We start from the raw sequence: 19083 nt of genomic DNA on the forward strand, positions 1-19083 counted from the left end.
AGGATGAATACAGAGAGGACTGGCAGGACTTACATGAACTGATGCTAAGTGAAATGAGCAGAACCAGGAGATCATTATACACTTCGACAACGATATTGTATGAGGACATATTTTGATGGAAGTGGATTTCTTTGACAAAGAGACCTAACTGAGTTTCAATTGATAAATGACGGACAAAAGCAGCTACACCCAAAGAAAGAACACTGGGAAACGAATGTGAACTCTCTGCATGTTTGTTTTTCTTCCCGGGTTATTTATACCTTCTGAATCCAGTTCTCCCTATGCAACAAGAGAACTGTTCGGTTCTGCAAACATATATTGTATCTAGGATATACTGCAACATATCCAACATATAAAGGACTGCTTGCCATCTAGGGGAGGGGGTAGAGGGAGGGAGGGGAAAAAAATCGGAACAGAAATGAGTGCAAGGGATAATGTTAAAAAAAAAAAATTACCCTGGCATGGATTCTGTCAATATAAAGTAATTATTAAATAAAAATTAAAAAAAAAGAATATTATTGTTCTGTAAGAAATGACCAGCAGGATGAATACAGAGAGGCTTGGAGAGACTTACATGAACTGATGCTAAGTGAAATGAGCAGAACCAGGAGATCATTATATACCTCAACAATGATACTGTATGAGGATGGATTCTGATGGAAGTGGATTTCTTTGACAAAGAGAAGATCTAACTCAGTTTCAATTGATCAATGATGGATAGGAGCAGCTATACCCAAAGAAAGAACACTGGGAAATGAATATAAACTGCTTGCATTTTTGTTTTTCTTCCCGGATTATTTATACCTTCTGAATCCAATTCTCCCTATGCAACAAGAGAACTGTTCGGTTCTGCAAACATATATTGTATCTAGTATATACTGTGACATATTTAACATGTATAGGATTGCTTGCCATCTGGAGGAGGGGGTGAAGGAAGGGAGGGGAAAAATCGGAACAGAAGTGAGTGCAAGGGATAATGTTGTAAAAAATTACCCTGGCATGGGGTCTGTCAATAAAAAATTATAATTATTTTTAAAAAAGAAAACTCTATGTATAATTGGGAAAATAAAATACTACTGAATAAAAAAAAAAAAAGAAATACTTGTTTTGTTCCATAATTTAAAAGGAAAACTAAATATTATGTCACTTTACCTTCAAAACAACCTTCCAAGTTAGGTGATATTATTCTCTCCATTTAACAGTTAAGGAAACTGAGGCAAACAGAGTTTACATGCTTGCCAAGGGGCACAGAGGTAGGAACTGTCTGAAGCTTGATTTAAGCTCAGGAACTTCTGATTCTATGCCCAGGTCTCTCTTCCTTATACCACCAGCTCCCCTTAACTTCTAGATAATGGAAACCTTGGGATGAATAATCTGCTATGAAGAAGATGCCCCAAAACCAAGGTCTCTATTGGTCAGGCTTGAGGCTGCTCTGGCCCAATATTACTCCTTTGTCCAGGTGTTGGATTAGGACTCTCTTCCAGAAGGAAGCCGGACAGGATAGGAGGCGGGATATGGAGAAAGGGGTTTGGCTTTGTGTCAATTGTGCCCAACAGAACCATGTACATGGCAACAAGATTTTTTGATGATCTATTTTAATGGCTCTTATAAGTAATGTGGTAATTCAGGCAAATTCCATTAGGCTTGTGGTAGAGAGAGCCATCTGTAGGGACTGAAAGTGGATCATAATATAGTATTTTACCTTCTTTGTTATTTGATTGCTTTTTCCCATTTCTTGTGCAGCATGATAAATGTGGAAACATGCAGGTGAAGAATTGCATATGTTTAACATATACTGGATTACTTGCTCCCAGAGGAGGGAGTGGAGGAAGAAAGGAAGAAAAATTTGGAACATAAGGTTTTACAAGGGTGAATGTTGAAAACAATCTTTGTATCTATTTTTAATATTTTGCAAATAAATAAAAATTTGAAAATAAATTTTGAAAATATTTTGAAACACAATAAAAATAATTATACAGCAGATTAATGTGGCATATTCTATTTTGGGTTTAATAAGCAGTAATTGTTATGGGCCAGAACTATATACTTGAAACAAGGATTCTTAAAAGGTGTTAAGTCAGTGGAAAGCAGGAGCAAGGGGCGCCCCCTGCTGTCCCGGAGGTCACAGACTGGTGGCGCAGCCACCACCCCAACAAGGAGACAGAGACCCCTGTGGGCCCCGCTGTGCACAGGACACACGGGAACTCAAGGGAGTGATTTACTACCCACTAGTTAGGGAGGAGGATAGCGGCTTAAGGAGAGGAGAATTCTGGGAGCGAAGAGTCAAAATCCAATAGAATAATGGCTAGCGGAGTAGTGATTTACAGTTAATAATGCTGTGTAGCCCCCGATTTTCCCAAGAGCCTTTTGCTTCCAGCCGTTCAGAACGTGTGATTCCTTACTTCGGGTTAGTCTGTGAGGCAGTTTCAGCAGGAGGTTCTTTCAGCTAAGAAGGAGGAGGGGGCGAGGGTGGGAGGGGAGGAAGTAACTGAGGCCGCGGGGAGGAGGAGCTCTCAGGGAGGAGCAGCCTGGAGGCGGGTGTTGCCCAGGTGCGATTTGGGCACTGAGGAGGACTTGGGAGTCTGGGAGGAGTTTAGGGCCGAAAATCTTTGCCTGTTGGGGGCAGGACTAAGGTAGGAGAGGCACTGGGAGGCCTAAAGGGCAGAGCCTCCGTGTGATTGGAGGAAAGGGCTCAACCGTCCTGGGGGCGGGGTTCTTGGGACCGGGAAGATCCTCCCAGACTGGACTGAGAGGGAACGCGAAGTGTACCTTGACATTCCCCTCCATTCCCTGCTGCAGAAACTGCTCAGCTTTCCTTGGGAATTCCGGTGTCTCCCCGTTTCCCCCGGGAGCTCGGATCTCTCCCCGATTTCCCCGGGAGCTCAGATCTTTCCCTTTCCCCCGGGAGCTCGGATCTCTCTTCTTTTTTCCCTGGGAACCAAGATCACCGACACTCAGGAAACCAGGCCTGTGCTTGCAGCTCCCAGGTAGGTCTGAGCCTGCGTCCCCCATAATTCCTGCTTCCATGGCTGCCCTTGCCTTGGGGTCTCCTCTTCTGAACTCGTGGTACGTGGCCTCCGGGGCTACCAGGAGCACAGCTTTCTACCACGGCTGTCTGTTGGATGAGCCCCCCCACCCCTAAACCTTTTCCAGACTCCCAGTCACTTCCCTCATTTGGCGGCTCACACGTTCCCTAATTTCCCGCTTTCAGCCTAAGCTCTCCCCGGAGTTCCCAGCAGTCCTTCTAGGTAGACCCCGGCACAGCTTTCCTGCTTTCCCCGGCTCAGCGGTCCGTCCGGAGCACTTCTCTCCCCCCAGCGGCCCTGACCTCACCACGGACTGTCCTGGCCTGTCTTGCCTCCCACCCTGCTCCCCAAACCTCCTGCTTCCTTCCCCCCCCCCCCCCCCCCCCGAGCCCTCAGAGTTGATCCCAGACCGGAGTTAGTCTCCCAGGCTCTTACTTTCCCCGATCTTGCCCTGGGGGCGCCATTCCAGAGCCCCGCCCTTCTCCCCCTTCCCAGGCCCCTCCCTCCCCCACAAAGCAGTCAGGCTATTGGCTGGAACGAGCATGTGGGTGTTAGTTCTGTTGAAGGGAGGCGGAGGACCCGGGGCAAGGAGAGCTCTGACTCGGAGCCCTGGAGGCTGACAGGTCTCCTCCCCTCGGGACTCCCGAAGCCCCTTGTGCCTCTGGGCTCTCTGTGGGAGGAGGGGGAGAGGAGGGAGGAGAAGAGGAGTAAAAGATGGAGGGGAGCACTCTTCCTCTTCAGACCTCCTTCCTCTCCGATCCTGACCCTCCTGCATTGTTTCTCCCCCCCTTGGGCAGGGGGGTTAAGGGACTTGCCCAGGGTCACAGCCGCGTGAAGCTGTTCGGTTCCTCATTTGAACCGGGGCCCTCCTGAGCTCCGGGCTGGTGTTCTATGCACCGCAACCCCTAGCGCCCCCTCCTGCGCTGCTCTGAAGGGGGCAGTCTCTCCCCTGGGGACCAGGCCAGGGCCTTTGTACCTCCGGGAGGACTCACCCCCCAGGAGTCCCTGCAGGCTTTCCTCCTGCTGACAGAAGGGGGAAAGGCCTCTCCTCCTCCGGGAGGCTTCTCCCTCTCCTGCTTCTTGGGAGCAAGGCCTGGCCCAGGCAGGGATTGGGTCAAAGACAGACGCCAAAAGTGGGGAGAAGTTAGAAGAGTTTTACTGGCAGGGCCCCAGAGAGCGTCTCCCAGCTGGGAGCCCCGAGCAGTCAGCCGGGGACCAGGAGGAGGGGAAGCCGGGCTTCTCTCTGCAGAGGCAAAGGAGGGAGGGGCTCTCCTGGAGCTCCTGGCCTGTCCCTTGGGGTCAGAGAGGCTTAGAATTAAAGCCCCCCAAGGGGAGGTGTGACCTCTGTTTGTAAGCGCTTTGGCTCTTGTCACTTGTGTGGGTCCTTCAAGGGTGGGAGCAACAGGACCCTGAGGTTACGACCAGGGACCAGAGGGAGGAACGTGACAAAATGGAGTCACTTTGGTTGCTTTGCTACTTCCACAGGGAGCCAGAAGCCAGAGGGAATGGGCCCTGGGAGCCTCGGACCTCCTCCCCAGGTGAGTGCCGTCCTTCCCCAGACCCGACCAACATCCGCAGTCCCAGCCATTTCTACAGACAGGGAGGATGGGCTGTGGAGCTGGCAGGGCCCGAGGGATGGGTCATTTCCTTACAAAACAGGGGGAACACAGTAGTCACAGCCCTGCCCTGCCCAGCTGAGTCCTTGGGCCCCTGGCATCTGGGGCACTGAAACACACCCCCCTATTGGGGGGTTATTACATTACAGAGGATGGGGAGGTCCTCCCCTTACTTCATGAGGAAGCTCCATTCCCCAGGGATCAGATCTGCTCTCTTTGGGCCCGCCCAGCCCCCTCCCCACCCAGAGTCTCTCCTCCTCCTCTTGGTCTCCTGTGACCGAGCTCCCCTGAAGCTCCTGAAGCACAATTTCTCATGGTTACAACTAAATAACATCTCTCCAGGGGTCAGCACCATGTCCTCAAGAAGCCTCAGGAACTGACTGATCAGTGTTCCTCTGTGTGCCTGTGTGCATGTACACACTCACACTCACACACACACACACACACGCACTCACACACTCACTGACACACTCTCACACACACACTCACTGACACACACACACCCTTACACACATACACACTCACACACACACTCACTGACACACTCACACACACACTCACTGACACACACATCCTCACACACTCAGACTCACACACACACACACTCACTGACACACTCACACACACACACTCACTGACACACACACATCCTCACACACATACACACACACACACTCACACACACACACACTCACACTCACACACACACTCACACACACACACTGACACACACACACACTCACACTCACTGACACACTCTCACACACACACTGACACACACACACACTGACACACACACACATACACACTCACACACACACACACTCACACTCTAACACTCATACACACACACTCACACACTCATACACATTCACACTCACACACACACACACTCACACACACACACTGACACACACACACACTCACACACACACACTCACACACACACACAAACACACACACACACTGACACACACACACACTCTCACACACATGCACACTCACAAACACTCATACACACACACTCACACACTCATACACATTCACACTCACACACACACTCAGACTCACACACACACACACTGACACACACACACTCACACACACACACTCACTCACACACACACTCACACACACACTCAGACTCACACACACACACTCACACTCACACACACACACAGACACACACACACACACTCACACACACACACACTCACACACACACTCACACACACTCACACACACACACACACACACACTTGCACCCACCCCATTTCCACTGTCTCACTTTTTCACCTGCTCTCCCTTCACTGGGAACACAAATAAAACCAGTCACACAAGGTCCAGTCCGTCTGCACAATGACAAGACCCACTTGCTGAAGGCCTCTTTCTCCTTCGGCACCAGGGCCCGCCCTCCTTGAGGGGCAGCAGCAGCAGCGAGATTCCTCCCTGCTCCTCAGCGTCCTGGTCTTTGTGCTAAGCCGAGGCCGCTGCCACAGGGGGCCCTTCCCTCCCCATGCCTTCCCCGTCACACACAGACACGTGTGACACCCCTGCAGCCACATGTCTACGGACACAGGAGCTCTGATCAGTGCCTCAGGCCCCTTTACCCCTCAGACAGAACAAGACGCCTTCAGGCACATCCTTTGACTTTGGCTCAGGACTGGTCCCTCCCTTCATCTCTCCTCCCTATGACTCCTCCCCCTTTTTCTCCCCCCCTTTTCACTGGGGATACATTGCACTTCTCCATCCGTTTCCTTGTGTCATTTATTGTTTCTTCCTTTGACTAAATGACAGAGGTTTGGATTTCCTCACTCCTTTGTTTGTGGAGACGTCTACCTGCTCACCCTCCTTGCTAGAAGTAACATTTCCCAGCCCTCCTTTCTCTTCACCCGCTTCCCCTCTTTCCAGTCTCTCCTTGAGGTCATCAAGACATGAGAAAGACATTTCCAGCTTTCCTCGACTTTGATTCCTTCTGTGAGCCCAAAGAGGGATCTAAGTGGACTCCTGTCATCTCACTATGGTTGCATATAACTGGTTTGTCCTTTTATTTTGAGTCCCTGGGGCTAGTTCATTCAGGATTACTTTTTGTATTTCTCTTCACTTGTGTCTGAACTTCTAAAGTTTTTTTCATTTATGGTCTTCCTTAGGAATGCTGGGAAGAATTTTCATTAAAGGTCCTTTCCCCTAATAGCGTGTTTTTGTTTCATAATTTGCTTTTAGCCATAAGATCATGTCCTTTGCCTTCTGTTATATTTTATTCCAAGTTCTCTGCTCCTTAATGGGGCTCCTTGGTACTGTCAGCAGCTGGATGTGACCTCACAGGAAGAGGTAGTGAGGAAGAAGCAGGAGGTGAAGGTACAGGAGGAGGCCGGGATGAGATGGGTACAGAGGAAGTAAAGAGAGACAAGGGAGGAGAAAGTGAACTGGGAGAGGTCACCTCCTTCTCCAAGGCAAGGCCTCCTCCCCCTCCCCCCTCCCTGAGGAGGTGTCTCCTGTCTGCCGCCTCTGGCCCCCTTGTGGAGGCTTTGGAGATTGCAGACAAGTTTAGCACAAATGATTCAAAAAACCTTGAAGGAAGCAAAGAACTGAACAGGCTCCCAGGCCAAAAAGCTCTGCAATGGAAAGAGGGGGTGGCAAGGGCCAATATGGCTGATACAGACTCAGAGGAGTCAGGAAGTGAAGCAGGCAGTGATAACGAGGAAGTCCCTGTGGGGGCGCCACTTACATCACCCCCTTGGGGCTACTCTAAGTCAGCAGCAAGGGGCAGCTCTAACCCAGTGGTGGAGCCGCTTTAACCCAGGGGCGCCCTCTTGGGGCCGTTGTTACCCAGTGCAGTCCCTTTTGTGTCTGCTATAACCCAGGGGCGCCCCCTTGGGGCCGTTCTAACCCAGCGGCGCCCCCTTGGGGCTACTCTAAGCCAGCAGCAAGGGGCAGCTCTAACCCAGTAGTGGAGCTGCTATAACCCAGGGGCGCCCCCTTGGGGCCGTTCTAACCCAGGGGCGCCCCCTTGGGGCCGCTCTAACTGCAGGTAGGCATCTCCACAAAGGGATGGAAACATCAGAACTTCCCTCATCTAATCAAAGGAAGGAAGCGTAAACGGCACAAGGAGATGAAGGAAGTGAGTGGGTGTGGGTGTGAGGGTGTGAGCGCCTACATGTACGAACCACGCAGAGGAGCACTGATCAGTCACTTCCGGGGGCTCCGTGAGGACCCGGTGCTGCCCCCTGGAGGTGTGTTATGTAGATAAAACCGCGAGAAACTGCGCTTCAGGGGAGCAGGTCCCAGGAGACCAAGAGGAAGAAGAGACTGGGGGGGAGGGGGCTGGGCGGGCCCACAGAGAGCAGGCCTCCTGCCTTTCTCACCTTGTCCCCTTCCCGCCCTCCTCCCCGACCCCCCTTGTGGTCTCCTGGGCCATCTCAGAAACTGTAAAAAAGCCATAAATGCCGCCCTGTTCAGAAGTGAAATCGTAGCTGAGAAGAAAAACTGGGATGTGGCTCCCCCCTAGGCCGGGAGGAGGTCAGGGCGGCGATCCCTCCTTGGGAATAAACGTGGGTAAAATCCACAAGGGCCGTTCCCTCTGGCAAAGGTGGTTCCTTGAGGAGAAAAGGTTATCGATAAAATGAAGGCGTAAAACAGGCCCAAGGAGTGGGAAGTATGAGCTGCGCTGGAAAAGCACAAGGGCCACCAAGGAAAGGAGTTGGGAGGAATCCATTAAAGGGATGTGCCATGTGGGCCTAGGAGGCCTAGGAACAGCCCCAAGGGGGCGCCACTGGGTTCCATCGTGTGTTCCGGAATAAGTCATTTCTCAGCTTTATTTCACCTGGTCCCAATCCTGTCAGTCTTAACGACCCCAGTCTCTAGGGCTGGCCCTGACTCTCAGAAAGCCTGTGAGCTTTGGGCAAATCCCTGCTCTGAGTTTCAGTTTCCTCCTATAAATTCAAGGGGTTCGGACTCTACTTCTGAAGGGTCTTTCACCTCGTATGACTTTTGATGGTTTAGGAGACGGTGACGTTCAAGGACGTGGCTGTGGACTTCACTAAGGAGGAGTGGGGGCTCTTGGACCCCTCTCAGAAGGAGCTGTACCAGGAGGTCATGGTGGAGAACGCCCGGAACCTGCTCTCCCTGGGTAAGGGCCCTTCCCCTGAGAACTGCAAGTCTGCAGTCAGAGGGAAAATCTCCACTCCCCGGGTGCGAGATCTGGGGAGGGGGGAAAGAGAAGGGAAAGTGTAGGATAGGGCCTGGGGATGCCCTTCGTTGTTCCTGACCTCTCTCTTACCCATTCCAGGTGAAAGATTAAATCAGTGGAAGCCTCTCAAACGTGGAACTAATCTTAGGGTTAATGTCTACCTGGACCCAAAGTTTGTCTGCCAGAATACATGTGTGTGTGTGTGTCTGCGTGTATATAATATGCACGTATCTATCTATCTATATTTATTTACATGTCTATTATTTCTGTATGTATAAAAGTGTCTATATAATGGCAGCCATCTCTGGGTTGGGACAGGCAAAGTGAAGCTAAAATAATTACTAAATAATTTTCTTGTCTGTTTGAAAGTAATAGAAAGTTGTACATTGTGGATTTACAGTTTCATGGGCACTCATCTTTTTTTACGTGCTATGATATGGAAATGTTTGTTTGTAAATTAAAAGTAAAATAAAATATTGTATCATTTTATCCTCATCTTAACTTTTTAAGTTAGGGTGATACTGTTCTCTCCATTTGAGAATTGAGGAAACTGAGGAAAACCGAGTTTAATTGACTTGCCCAGAGGTGCACAGTTAGTAATTGTCCAAGGCTCACTTCAAACTCAAGTACACTTGACTCTATGTTTCCACTGAACTACCGATTCTCTTTAAGTTATGGAAAATGGAAACTATGGAATGAGTCTGTCCTTCTGTAAAAAAGGTGTACTAAGTTCAAGGTCCCTCTTAATCAGGCCTGAGACTGCTCCCACCCAGTAACTCCTTTTCCCCAGGTTTAGGATCAGAAGTTTCTGCCAGAAGGGAGCCTCACAGGACAGGAGGTGGGTCTCTCTCTCAGAGGAAGCTGCACAAATAGTGGGCACATCCTGTCTTAGGTGACTTGCTTTACAGGCCCCAGTGGGTGAATACTGAATACTGATAGATATGTCTGAACATCAGGGGCTGAATTTCAACATGGAGCAGCTCTGGATCCTCATCTTTCCCTAAGGAGAACTAAGTGACCAACTTTTCTCCATCTTCTTTCTGATTTCTGTGCCCAGGGCTTCCAGTTCTCAGAGAAGAGGTGACCTCTTATTTTGAGCAAAGGGAAGCACTGTGGATGCTGGACCAAGAATGCCTGAGGAGATGCTCTCCAGGTGAGTCAGGTGAAAGCAGGGATATGAGAGCTGTGGTTACAAGAGGCTTCTGGGACTTACCCTGAAGGAAATGCTCAGTTTGGGGGAGAAAGACCAGACTTGGAATTCTGTAATGGATATTTCTTGGCAGCAGTGTCCGGGGCTCCTCAGTGAACCTCTATTTCCCATCTACAAAATGAGTGAGCCACGCTCCATGGCCCTGTAGGGCCCTTCCAATGCTCCTCTGTGATGCTGTAAGAAGTCACTGTTAGGGATTTGGGGCAGTGGAGCTCTCCTGGAAGTGCCCCAAGTGATTAGGTTTGAGACATGAGCCATTTCTTAAAACTTCTTCTAGTCAGTAAACAATTAAGGGCCTGCTACAGGGCAGCCATGGGCTAAACACCAGGAACACAAAGAGATGTGAGGGACATCCCCTGCTCTCCTGAAGATCACAGAGTGATGGGGCAGACAATATACCAGCGACTGTGGAGAGACCCACTGTGAACCAGATAAAGTGAATAGTTTAGTGCCTCAGTGCATCATTAATTCATGAGGATGATAATGGTTTATGAAGGAGGGCAGAACTGGGCAGGAAAGGGCCAAAATGAAATAAAATAGCTAGCATATATACAGCCCTGTGTGCCATGCTTTGCATTGTCTTATTTTATCCTCATGTCACTCCAAGGACTTAACTGCTATTATTATGTCCATTTGACAGATAAAAAAACTGAATCTAACAGAGGTCCTGTAACTTGACCAGCAAATTTCTGAAGTGGAAGTAAAACCCTGAGTTTCCAGATTCAAGACCATATGCATATTCTATCCACTCTGACTGTATTATGATTTTGAAGCAGATATGATGAACATGGTCATATATGTATGATGTAGAAAACTGGAGAATTAGACCAAAAATGGAGACATGGAAATTTATTTTTGAAACTCTAGGCAGTCAAAGTAATTGCTAATTACTGTTTAAAAATATTTATATTTTTATTGGCTCTTGACAAGTTTTGCACTAAATGACAAATGTACTCAAGGGTCAATTTCAGATATTGCTTTATGTTGCTTTTCTATAATATTTACATGCTCACAACCTTTGAAAGGATAGTAACTGAATCCCTCCTGAATGACCAACCCATGTCACCAACCATTCCTCTGAGAAACTGCCAGATAGAAGAAGAGTAACATAATCAGAGGAAACGTTCAAATTAGAAAATAAGCTTACGCATGTCAATGAGCTGAACTTTAAGGTCTGATTTTCTGGAAAGGTTGTGGCCTTTCATGGTGATTTCATGATGGCCTCCCCTGTCCCTGTCTCCTGACTATGGTTTTCAAGTAGCCTGCCAGTGCTGCTGCAGGAATGCAGACTCAGGTCACATTTTGCTTACACAATTAGAGATGGGGTTGCTAGGTAACCCAGGAAGGTGAGAACTACACTGTCCAGGGAGAGACAGGCCCAAGGGTCTTTGCACTCCTATGGCCATTTGTATATGAATGTTCAACCTTCCTGAAATGCTGGGAACAATGTAATGTCATTTTGAGAAACCAAAAGTCTTATTGCACTTAGAAGGAGCCAGAGTTTGATGGGATCACTGCACAATCCTCCTCAACAGTGTGTGGGTGATTGTGAGAACTTGAAGTCATTGAAAGGCAATTATTAAGGTAGAAATATGCACATCTGTGTTGTCTCAGAGAACAGCTACTTGTATAACCAAATCAGACATTTATTTACCATTGAAGGTGCCAATAAGACATTTTTGCGTCAGATCCTTTGAATCATTATCTCAATCCTTTAAGGGGGTTGTGAGCTTCTAAAAGGGAAAGGATTGCAATAGTGGAAGTCGCATATCACAAGATGAGGAACTCAATTTTCTGTATGAAACACATTTTGAGATGTAGATATTTTCATGCAATTTTTTTAAAAAAATTGTGTTTGTTATGCTATGCAAAAGCATATAATAATAAAGGTTTTATTTTGTTTTGTTTTTCTGAGGCAAATGGGGTTAAGTGACTTGCCCAGGATCACACAGCCAGGATGTATTAAGTGTCTGAGACCAGATTTGGACTCAGTTCCTTCTAACTTTAGGACTGATGCTCTATCCATTGTGGCACCTAGCAGCTACTTCATGATAATTGTTTTAAAAAAAAATAACTATTAGCTGTCTCAAAAAAAGTAATGTGTCAGAACAAAATCACTTTTGATATGTTGTACTCAGGTATAAGTTGCAAATTGTATTGTTACGAATAACAAGTGGCTTAGCCTTCTGAATATGACCTCAGACAATGTAATAGAAAAGAATAAAATTGAAAGTGATCATCATGGAAATTTGTTACAAGTAGGATGGATCATAAAATAACTTGAGTATTTAGTATATAGGCACCACATGGCATATCTATGGAAAAAGCATTGAACGAATGAATAACAAAAGGGAAAGGGAAAAATTGAGTAGAGATCCTTCATCACATACTGTAGACAGAGTGTACTCATTCATAGGATGTAAATCCTAGTCTAAGCTGCTGACATTGAGATCAAGTTCCTCAGCCATTTTGACCTGAGTTGTGCACCTACTCAGAATGAAGGCACTTTCAGTGTTGTCACAGGTTTATTGTGAGGCTCCACTTTAAGTGTATAGGATGCTCCTTAAAAAATAAATTATGTTTGCTATGTAAACTAATGAGATTTAAAGTGATTGCTTCTACCCATTTAGAATTTTTCTCTTTCCATAGGAAAAGAGAAAATAACTGACTTTCTTTTCTGCTCATGGAGGGAAGGGGATATAAATAAATAAACAAACATATATATACCTACATCATGTTTATATTTCTTTAATTGTTTGTTGTTTTCTTTCTTTCTTTTTGGAAGCAGAGATCAGACTTGGAATGAAGAAAATTCCTGCAGAGCTAAGTTCTGTGTTCGAAACTCACAAGCAAAGACTCATGGGTGATGGTCCCTGTGACTTTACTTGCAGAGGAATCTCTGCATCACATGAGAGAATCCAGATTAGAGAGAGATGTTATGAAGGTAACCAATGTGGAAAAGGTTTTATAAAAAAGCTAAGTCTCATTGTACATAAGAGAATCCACAGTGGAAGGAAGCGTTATAAATGTAACCAATGTGGGAAAGCTTTTGCAAAAAGAGGAAATCTTACTACACACCAGAGAATCCACACAGGAGAAAAACCTTATGAATGTAACCAATGTGGAAAGGCTTTTACAAAAAAGGGAGCTCTCATTATACATCAGAGAATCCACACTGGAGAGAAACATTATGAATGTAATGAATGTGGAAAGGCTTTTACAAAAAAGGACACTCTTAGTAAACATCAGAGACTCCACACTGGAGAGAAACCTTATGAATGTAACCACTGTGGAAAATCTTTTACAAAAAAGGAATCTTTTCTTATACATGAGAGAATCCACACTGGAGAAAAACCTTATAAATGTAATCAATGTGGAAAGGCTTTTACAGAAAATGGAATTCTTACTGTACACCTGAGAATCCACATTGGAGAGAAACCTTATGAATGTAGCCACTGTGGAAAGGCTTTTACAAAAAAGGACGCCCTTACTAAACATCAGAGTATCTACACTGGAGAGAAACATTATGAATGTAATGAATGTGGAAAGGCTTTTAAACGTAAAGAAACTCTTACTACACATCAGAGACTCCACACTGGAGAGAAACCTTATGGATGTAACCACTGTGGAAAGTCTTTTACAAAAAAGGATGCTCTTATTATACATGAGAGAAACCACACTGGAGAAAAACCTTATAAATGTAACCAATGTGGAAAGGCATTTAGTCATAAAGGAACTCTTACTGTACATCAGAGACTCCACACTGGAGAGAAACCTTATGGATGTAACTACTGTGGAAAGTCTTTTACAAAAAAGGAATCTTTTCTTATACATGAGAGAATCCACACTGGAGAAAAACCTTATAAATGTAACCAATGTGGAAAGGCTTTTACAGAAAAAGGAACTCTTACTACACATCAGAGAATCCACACTGGAGAGAAACCTTATGAATGTAACCACTGTGGAAAGGCTTTTACAAAAAAGGGAGCTCTTACTAAACATCAGAGTATCCACACTGGAGAGAAACATTATGAATGTAATGAATGTGGAAAAGCTTTTAAACGTAAAGAAACTCTTACTACACATCAGAGACTCCACACTGGAGAGAAACCTTATGAATGTAACCACTGTGGAAAGTCTTTCACTAAAAAGGAATCTCTTATTATACATGAGAGAAACCACACTGGAGAAAAACCTTATAAATGTAACCAATGTGGAAAGGCATTTAGTCATAAAGGAATTCTTACTGTACATCAGAGAAACCACACTGGAGAGAAACCTTATAAATGTAACCAATGTGGAAAGGCATTTAGTCATAAAGGAAATCTTACTATACATCAGAGAAACCACACTGGAGAGAAACCTTATGAATGTAATCAATGTGGAAAGGCTTTTAGAGGCAAGGGAGCTCTTACAAGACATCAGAGAATCCACACTGGAGAGAAACCTTATGAATGTAAGCAATGTGGAAAATCTTTCACTAAAAAGGAATCTCTTATTATACATGAGAGAAACCACACTGGAGAAAAACCTTATAAATGTAATCAGTGTGGAAGGGCTTTTAGAGAAAAGGGAACTCTTACTTTACATCAGAGAATCCACACTGGAGAGAAACCTTATGAATGTAAGCAATGTGGAAAGGCTTTTAGAGGCAAGGGAGATCTTACTAAACATGAGAGAATCCACACTGGAGAGAAACCTTATGAATGTAAGCAATGTGGAAAGGCTTTTACAGGCAAGGGAGATCTTACTAAACATGAGAGAATCCACACTGGAGAGAAACCTTATGAATGTAATCAATGTGGAAAGGCTTTTACAAAAAGGATATCTCTTACAAAACATCAAAGAATACACACTGGAGAGAAACTTTGTGAATACAACCAATATGGAAAGGGTTTTATATAAAAATTTTACTGTTAATTGCCAGATTTGTAAAGGCATTAAAATAAGGAGGAAAATGAATTAGGGAGACAACCCTGGGAGAAGATGTGGTAGTCCTGATGCCTTTCATACTTGGCCATCTCTAGCTATAACCCTATGGAGAGAGTGAGGAAGGGAAAATAAAAGAGGAGTAGAGGGGCCCAATAACTTCTTAGGCATTTGAAAGGCAGCATGGGAGAATGGAAAGATCACTATATTTGAGTCAGGACATGGATTGAAATTCTGGTTCTGCAACTCTGGGCTTGGGAAAGTAATTTAATTAGACTGCAACCCAGTGCATTTAGACTAAGGTTAGTATCTGTCCCCACCCTAAATCCTTTAAGAAGCCAAACAAGATTTTTAAAATGAACCCTATGGCTCAATGCCAATTATTATTACTGGTTCTCAGCTTCAGATTAGGGGTAACGACTCAGATGACTTCATTAAGCCTTCTGGGAATGATTGGCAGTTTGGAAGAGGCAATAAGATATCAGCAATTCTAAACCTAGATCTTTGTTGATTTAGGAAACTTGCACATCCTTCCTAAATAAACAACTCTGCAACTAATGACATTGGTTTCTTGCTATATTTGTTCAGGCAGAAGATGTTTTATTAAGATGGTTTTAAAAATGAAAGATTTCAACTTTGAGTTTCATCTTAAATCCTTCAAGTTGACAGTGATAATTCCAAAAGCTGGAAATAGCATTGGGGGATGGTGGGTTATGGAATTAGAGACATCGTAATACAATGTATGTAGCTATGTATTGGTCCAACTACTCTGAAAAGTTATTTAGGATCAGGATTTATTAAAAGGTAGCCAAATGTCAGATATTTTGTGATAAAGAGACCCTACAGCAAGGCATGAACTCTAAGGAAGTAAGGAAAAGAAGGATTCCATCTACAATAAAATATTCATTGCAGTGGATTTTTTTTGGTTTTAGTTTGGTTTTTTGGTTGCAAATAAAAAATTGATGATTTTTAGTTGGAGAATGTCTAAACAAATTATGATAATGAACATACTGGCATATTGTGCCATGAGAAAAAGTGGATAGGAAGAATTCAAAGAAGTATGGGGATATGTAAATGAACAGAGATAGATTGAATTGAGAAAAAACAAGAAAAATAGCTACATGGTGATTCCCTCAAATACTCAGATATCCTGATCAGTGAGTGATCTCTTCAGTTTGAAATTCTTCTAACAATATAGATCCAAGAATGTCTGTCTGTCCATCCTGTGCGACTCTTACCTATGTTTCACATGAGTTTATCACAGAGTATCTATCCTATATGATGGAGTCCTTCCTTACTTTCTCCTACCATCTCAAGGGCACTTGTGGAGTGTTCTGGCTATCCACTCATCAGCCCTCTTCCTTACCATGTGACCATCTCCTCTTCTTTTCTTGTCCCATAATTCTTTAATGTCAAGAATGAACAATGCCAATTATGGCAACAGAGGATACCAAGAAAGTTCACAAAGTGCATTGGTCAGCACACATCTGATTTCCTTAACAAATGGAGAGACGCAGCTGCCAGAGATGGTACCAACTGGACTATGAATAAACTTGTGAAATCTTTTAACTTTGTAATCTGAATGTACTAACAGTGGAAAAACACAACTTTGGGACCCTACAATCTGTCAGTTGTTGATAGATTGATACATTAGGCAGACCATCTCCAGTTGTCTTGGCCAATATCTTGCCACTGGGCTCAGATGGTCCTGAAGGATGGAGTAAGGCTGATGACTTTGCCCAGTTTTATCTCACTTATATCCAAGTCACTTGCAAATCAAGACATCACTTGCTGATGACATCAATCCTCTTTGAGAACAAAAGAATAAAAACAATCTTCAGGCAAAATAAAGCTCATGAGTTCAAAAGTTCAGCATTCCTCTCAGTTAAAAGCAAAAGTTCAGTTTTCCCATCGGTCTCTTTTAATTGCAAAAAAAAACTCTGGCTAAAGTTGAAAAGTGCATTATTTTTACAAAATACTCAAATTCCAAAGAAATTGTTCTCTCAGCACCACTTGTAAATCATTTCATGTCCAGGAAATTTATTATTTTCTATAAATTTCACTATTTTGATTTTTGTTCTAGAGCATCTGTTCTCTGTACTAGCCAAAATAGTATCATTCCTGGAAATGCTGTCTCTAGGTATTTTTGTACAATTAGAGGAAATTTGCTATCAGTTATTTCTGCAAGATCCAGGTGGAAAGTATCAATGTTTTCAAGATGAAAAGAGAGGTTTCACATTAAAGACTTTCAACTAAATTGTCCCTGTCCCCATGATACTGTTAGTCCTTTACCTATTTAGATTATTTTCCCCACCTACCAACTCCTGTTGTTTGTTCTGTCTTTAAAATGGGGAACAGGGGAACCTTTTATCCTTCAATCTTTAGCTCCATTGAGAATCCATTGGTCCTCTATACTATTAAAGTTGTGCTTACTTAATAAACTGCTAATGCTCAGAGCTTTGTCTCTTAGTTGACTTGACTTGACTTGTGACAATTTGGCCTGGTAGTCTTTGGACCACTCGTACAATCTCTCCTGAAGGAAGGTTTAAGTTTATAGAATATGTGCATGGAAGCCATTGACATCAAATTAAACCCGATTGTCTTTTGCCTGATTTGTTGTTCAGTCACTTCAATGGAAGCAAAGATACTGGAAGTGGCTTGAAATTTCCAGCTCATTTTATAGAAGAGGAAACTCAGGCAAACAGGGTTCAATGAGGTGGCCATCTACAGTAGTCCAATACATGTTAAGTATGTTAAAATATATATTAAATCCAATGTACGTATACATATTTATATAGTTATCTTGCTGCACAAGAAAATGAGATCTAGGAGGAAAAAAAAACCTGAGAAGGAAAAGAAAAAAACGTGAAAATGCTATATTATGTTCCACACTCTGTTCTCACTGTTTTCTTTCTGGGTGCATATGGCTCTCTTCATTACTGAACAAGTGGAACTGGTTTGGATCATCCATTGTTGATGAGAGCTCTGTCCATCAGAATTGATCATCTCCACACCTCCACACATCTCCACACATCTGACTCTCCCTCATGCCTGGAATCCTCTCATTCCTTTTCTCTGCTTCTTCAAATCTTTTCTTCCTTCAAGGCTCAGCTGAAATATCTTCTTTCCTCAGAAGTCCTTCCTTATTTTCCCACTTGCTGAAGGTCTCCATTTCCCCATCACCTCACATCTTTCTGAGATTATCTCCAATTTACTGTGTATGTATCTAACTTGGACATAACTGTTTGCATGTTGCCTCTCCCATTGCAAGATGAGCTTCTTGTGAGTAAGGACTGATTGGGCCTCTGTACTTAAGAAAGTAACTGGTGAGTAGTAGGCCCCTAATAAATGTTCATTGATTGTTGATCGCTCTGAATGCATTTTATGTACAATCACATAGGTATTTTGTTTCCATTTTAGGATGTAAGCCCTTTGAGGGAAAGCACTTATTCAACATTTGCTGACTGCTTGTATCAGATCTGGGTGTGAAATGTTTTGAAAAAACACCAGAAAAGGGGCAGTTTGGTGGAGCAGTGGATAGAGCACTAACCCTGGAATCAGGGGAACCTGAGGTCAAATCTGGCCTCAGATACTTGACACTTAGTGCCTGTGAGTCCCTGGGCAAACCACTTAACCCCAACAGCCAAAGGAAAGCAGGGAAAAGCAAAAGGCCAGAGGAGCCTGGGTGCATCCAGAGAAGTTCAGCCAGGAGGGGGAGAGGACCGAGAATGATGGCTTAGGAGAAATGCCTGCATTCACTGGGAAAGTTTAGCAAAGAAAGAAAAGAGGACACTTAATAGGAGAGATAATAGGTGTCTCTGAGGATATGAAGGACTCCATTCACATAAAGGAAGGTTCAGGAGTGTCTTGATGTGTTTCACTGGGCAGAACCAAGAGCAGCTGGTGGGTGTTGTGAGAAATGGGTTTCCGATGGGAGAAAGCTTCCCAGCAATTAGAGCTGATGCAAAATGGAATCAGTTCCACCCATAGAGAACCCTAATCCTAATCCTAACTGCAGCATAGATTTCCACTCTTTCTATTATTGTTTACTTGCATTTTTGTTTTCCTTCACAGCTTTTTTCTTTGTTTCTAGATATGATTTTTCTTGTGCAG

The 19083-nt window shown here is 44.4% G+C and overlaps 2 protein-coding genes and 2 long non-coding RNA genes across 5 annotated transcripts in view; 3 read left to right on the forward strand and 1 right to left on the reverse strand.

Annotated features, from left to right (window-relative positions):
• Nucleotides 1–10049, forward strand: part of LOC127552311 (zinc finger protein 8-like) — a 59866-nt gene extending 49817 nt beyond the window's left edge. Inside the window, exon 5 of the mRNA XM_051982880.1 lies at nucleotides 9912–10049. Coding sequence (XP_051838840.1) covers nucleotides 9912–10049 — 138 coding nt within the window. The remainder of the gene's footprint in view (nucleotides 1–9911) is intronic.
• On the reverse strand, nucleotides 1984–2864 carry LOC127547253 (uncharacterized). Its single transcript, XR_007950112.1, has 2 exons — nucleotides 2770–2864; nucleotides 1984–2446 (listed from the first exon to the last, which is right to left on the reverse strand). It is a non-coding gene; the product is annotated as an uncharacterized LOC127547253 (long non-coding RNA).
• Nucleotides 2439–9235, forward strand: LOC127547248 (uncharacterized). 2 transcript variants are annotated; one of them, XR_007950107.1, is made up of 4 exons: nucleotides 2439–2987; nucleotides 4512–4564; nucleotides 8645–8771; nucleotides 8931–9235. It is a non-coding gene; the product is annotated as an uncharacterized LOC127547248 (long non-coding RNA). The 2 variants fall into 2 exon arrangements; XR_007950106.1 differs by lacking the exons at nucleotides 8645–8771; nucleotides 8931–9235 and adding an exon at nucleotides 6440–6833 and having other exon boundaries at nucleotides 2889–2987.
• A 2783-nt stretch (nucleotides 10050–12832) lies between the features above and the next one.
• LOC127547241 (zinc finger protein 260-like) lies at nucleotides 12833–18334 on the forward strand. Its single transcript, XM_051974030.1, has one exon. The coding sequence runs from the start codon at nucleotides 12844–12846 to the stop codon at nucleotides 14944–14946; it is 2103 nt and encodes a 700-aa protein (XP_051829990.1). The 5' UTR covers nucleotides 12833–12843; the 3' UTR covers nucleotides 14947–18334.
• Nucleotides 18335–19083: the final 749 nt, after the last annotated feature.

This window comes from Antechinus flavipes, chromosome 2 (genome assembly GCF_016432865.1).
Source record: "Antechinus flavipes isolate AdamAnt ecotype Samford, QLD, Australia chromosome 2, AdamAnt_v2, whole genome shotgun sequence".
Lineage (NCBI taxonomy): Eukaryota > Metazoa > Chordata > Mammalia > Dasyuromorphia > Dasyuridae > Antechinus > Antechinus flavipes.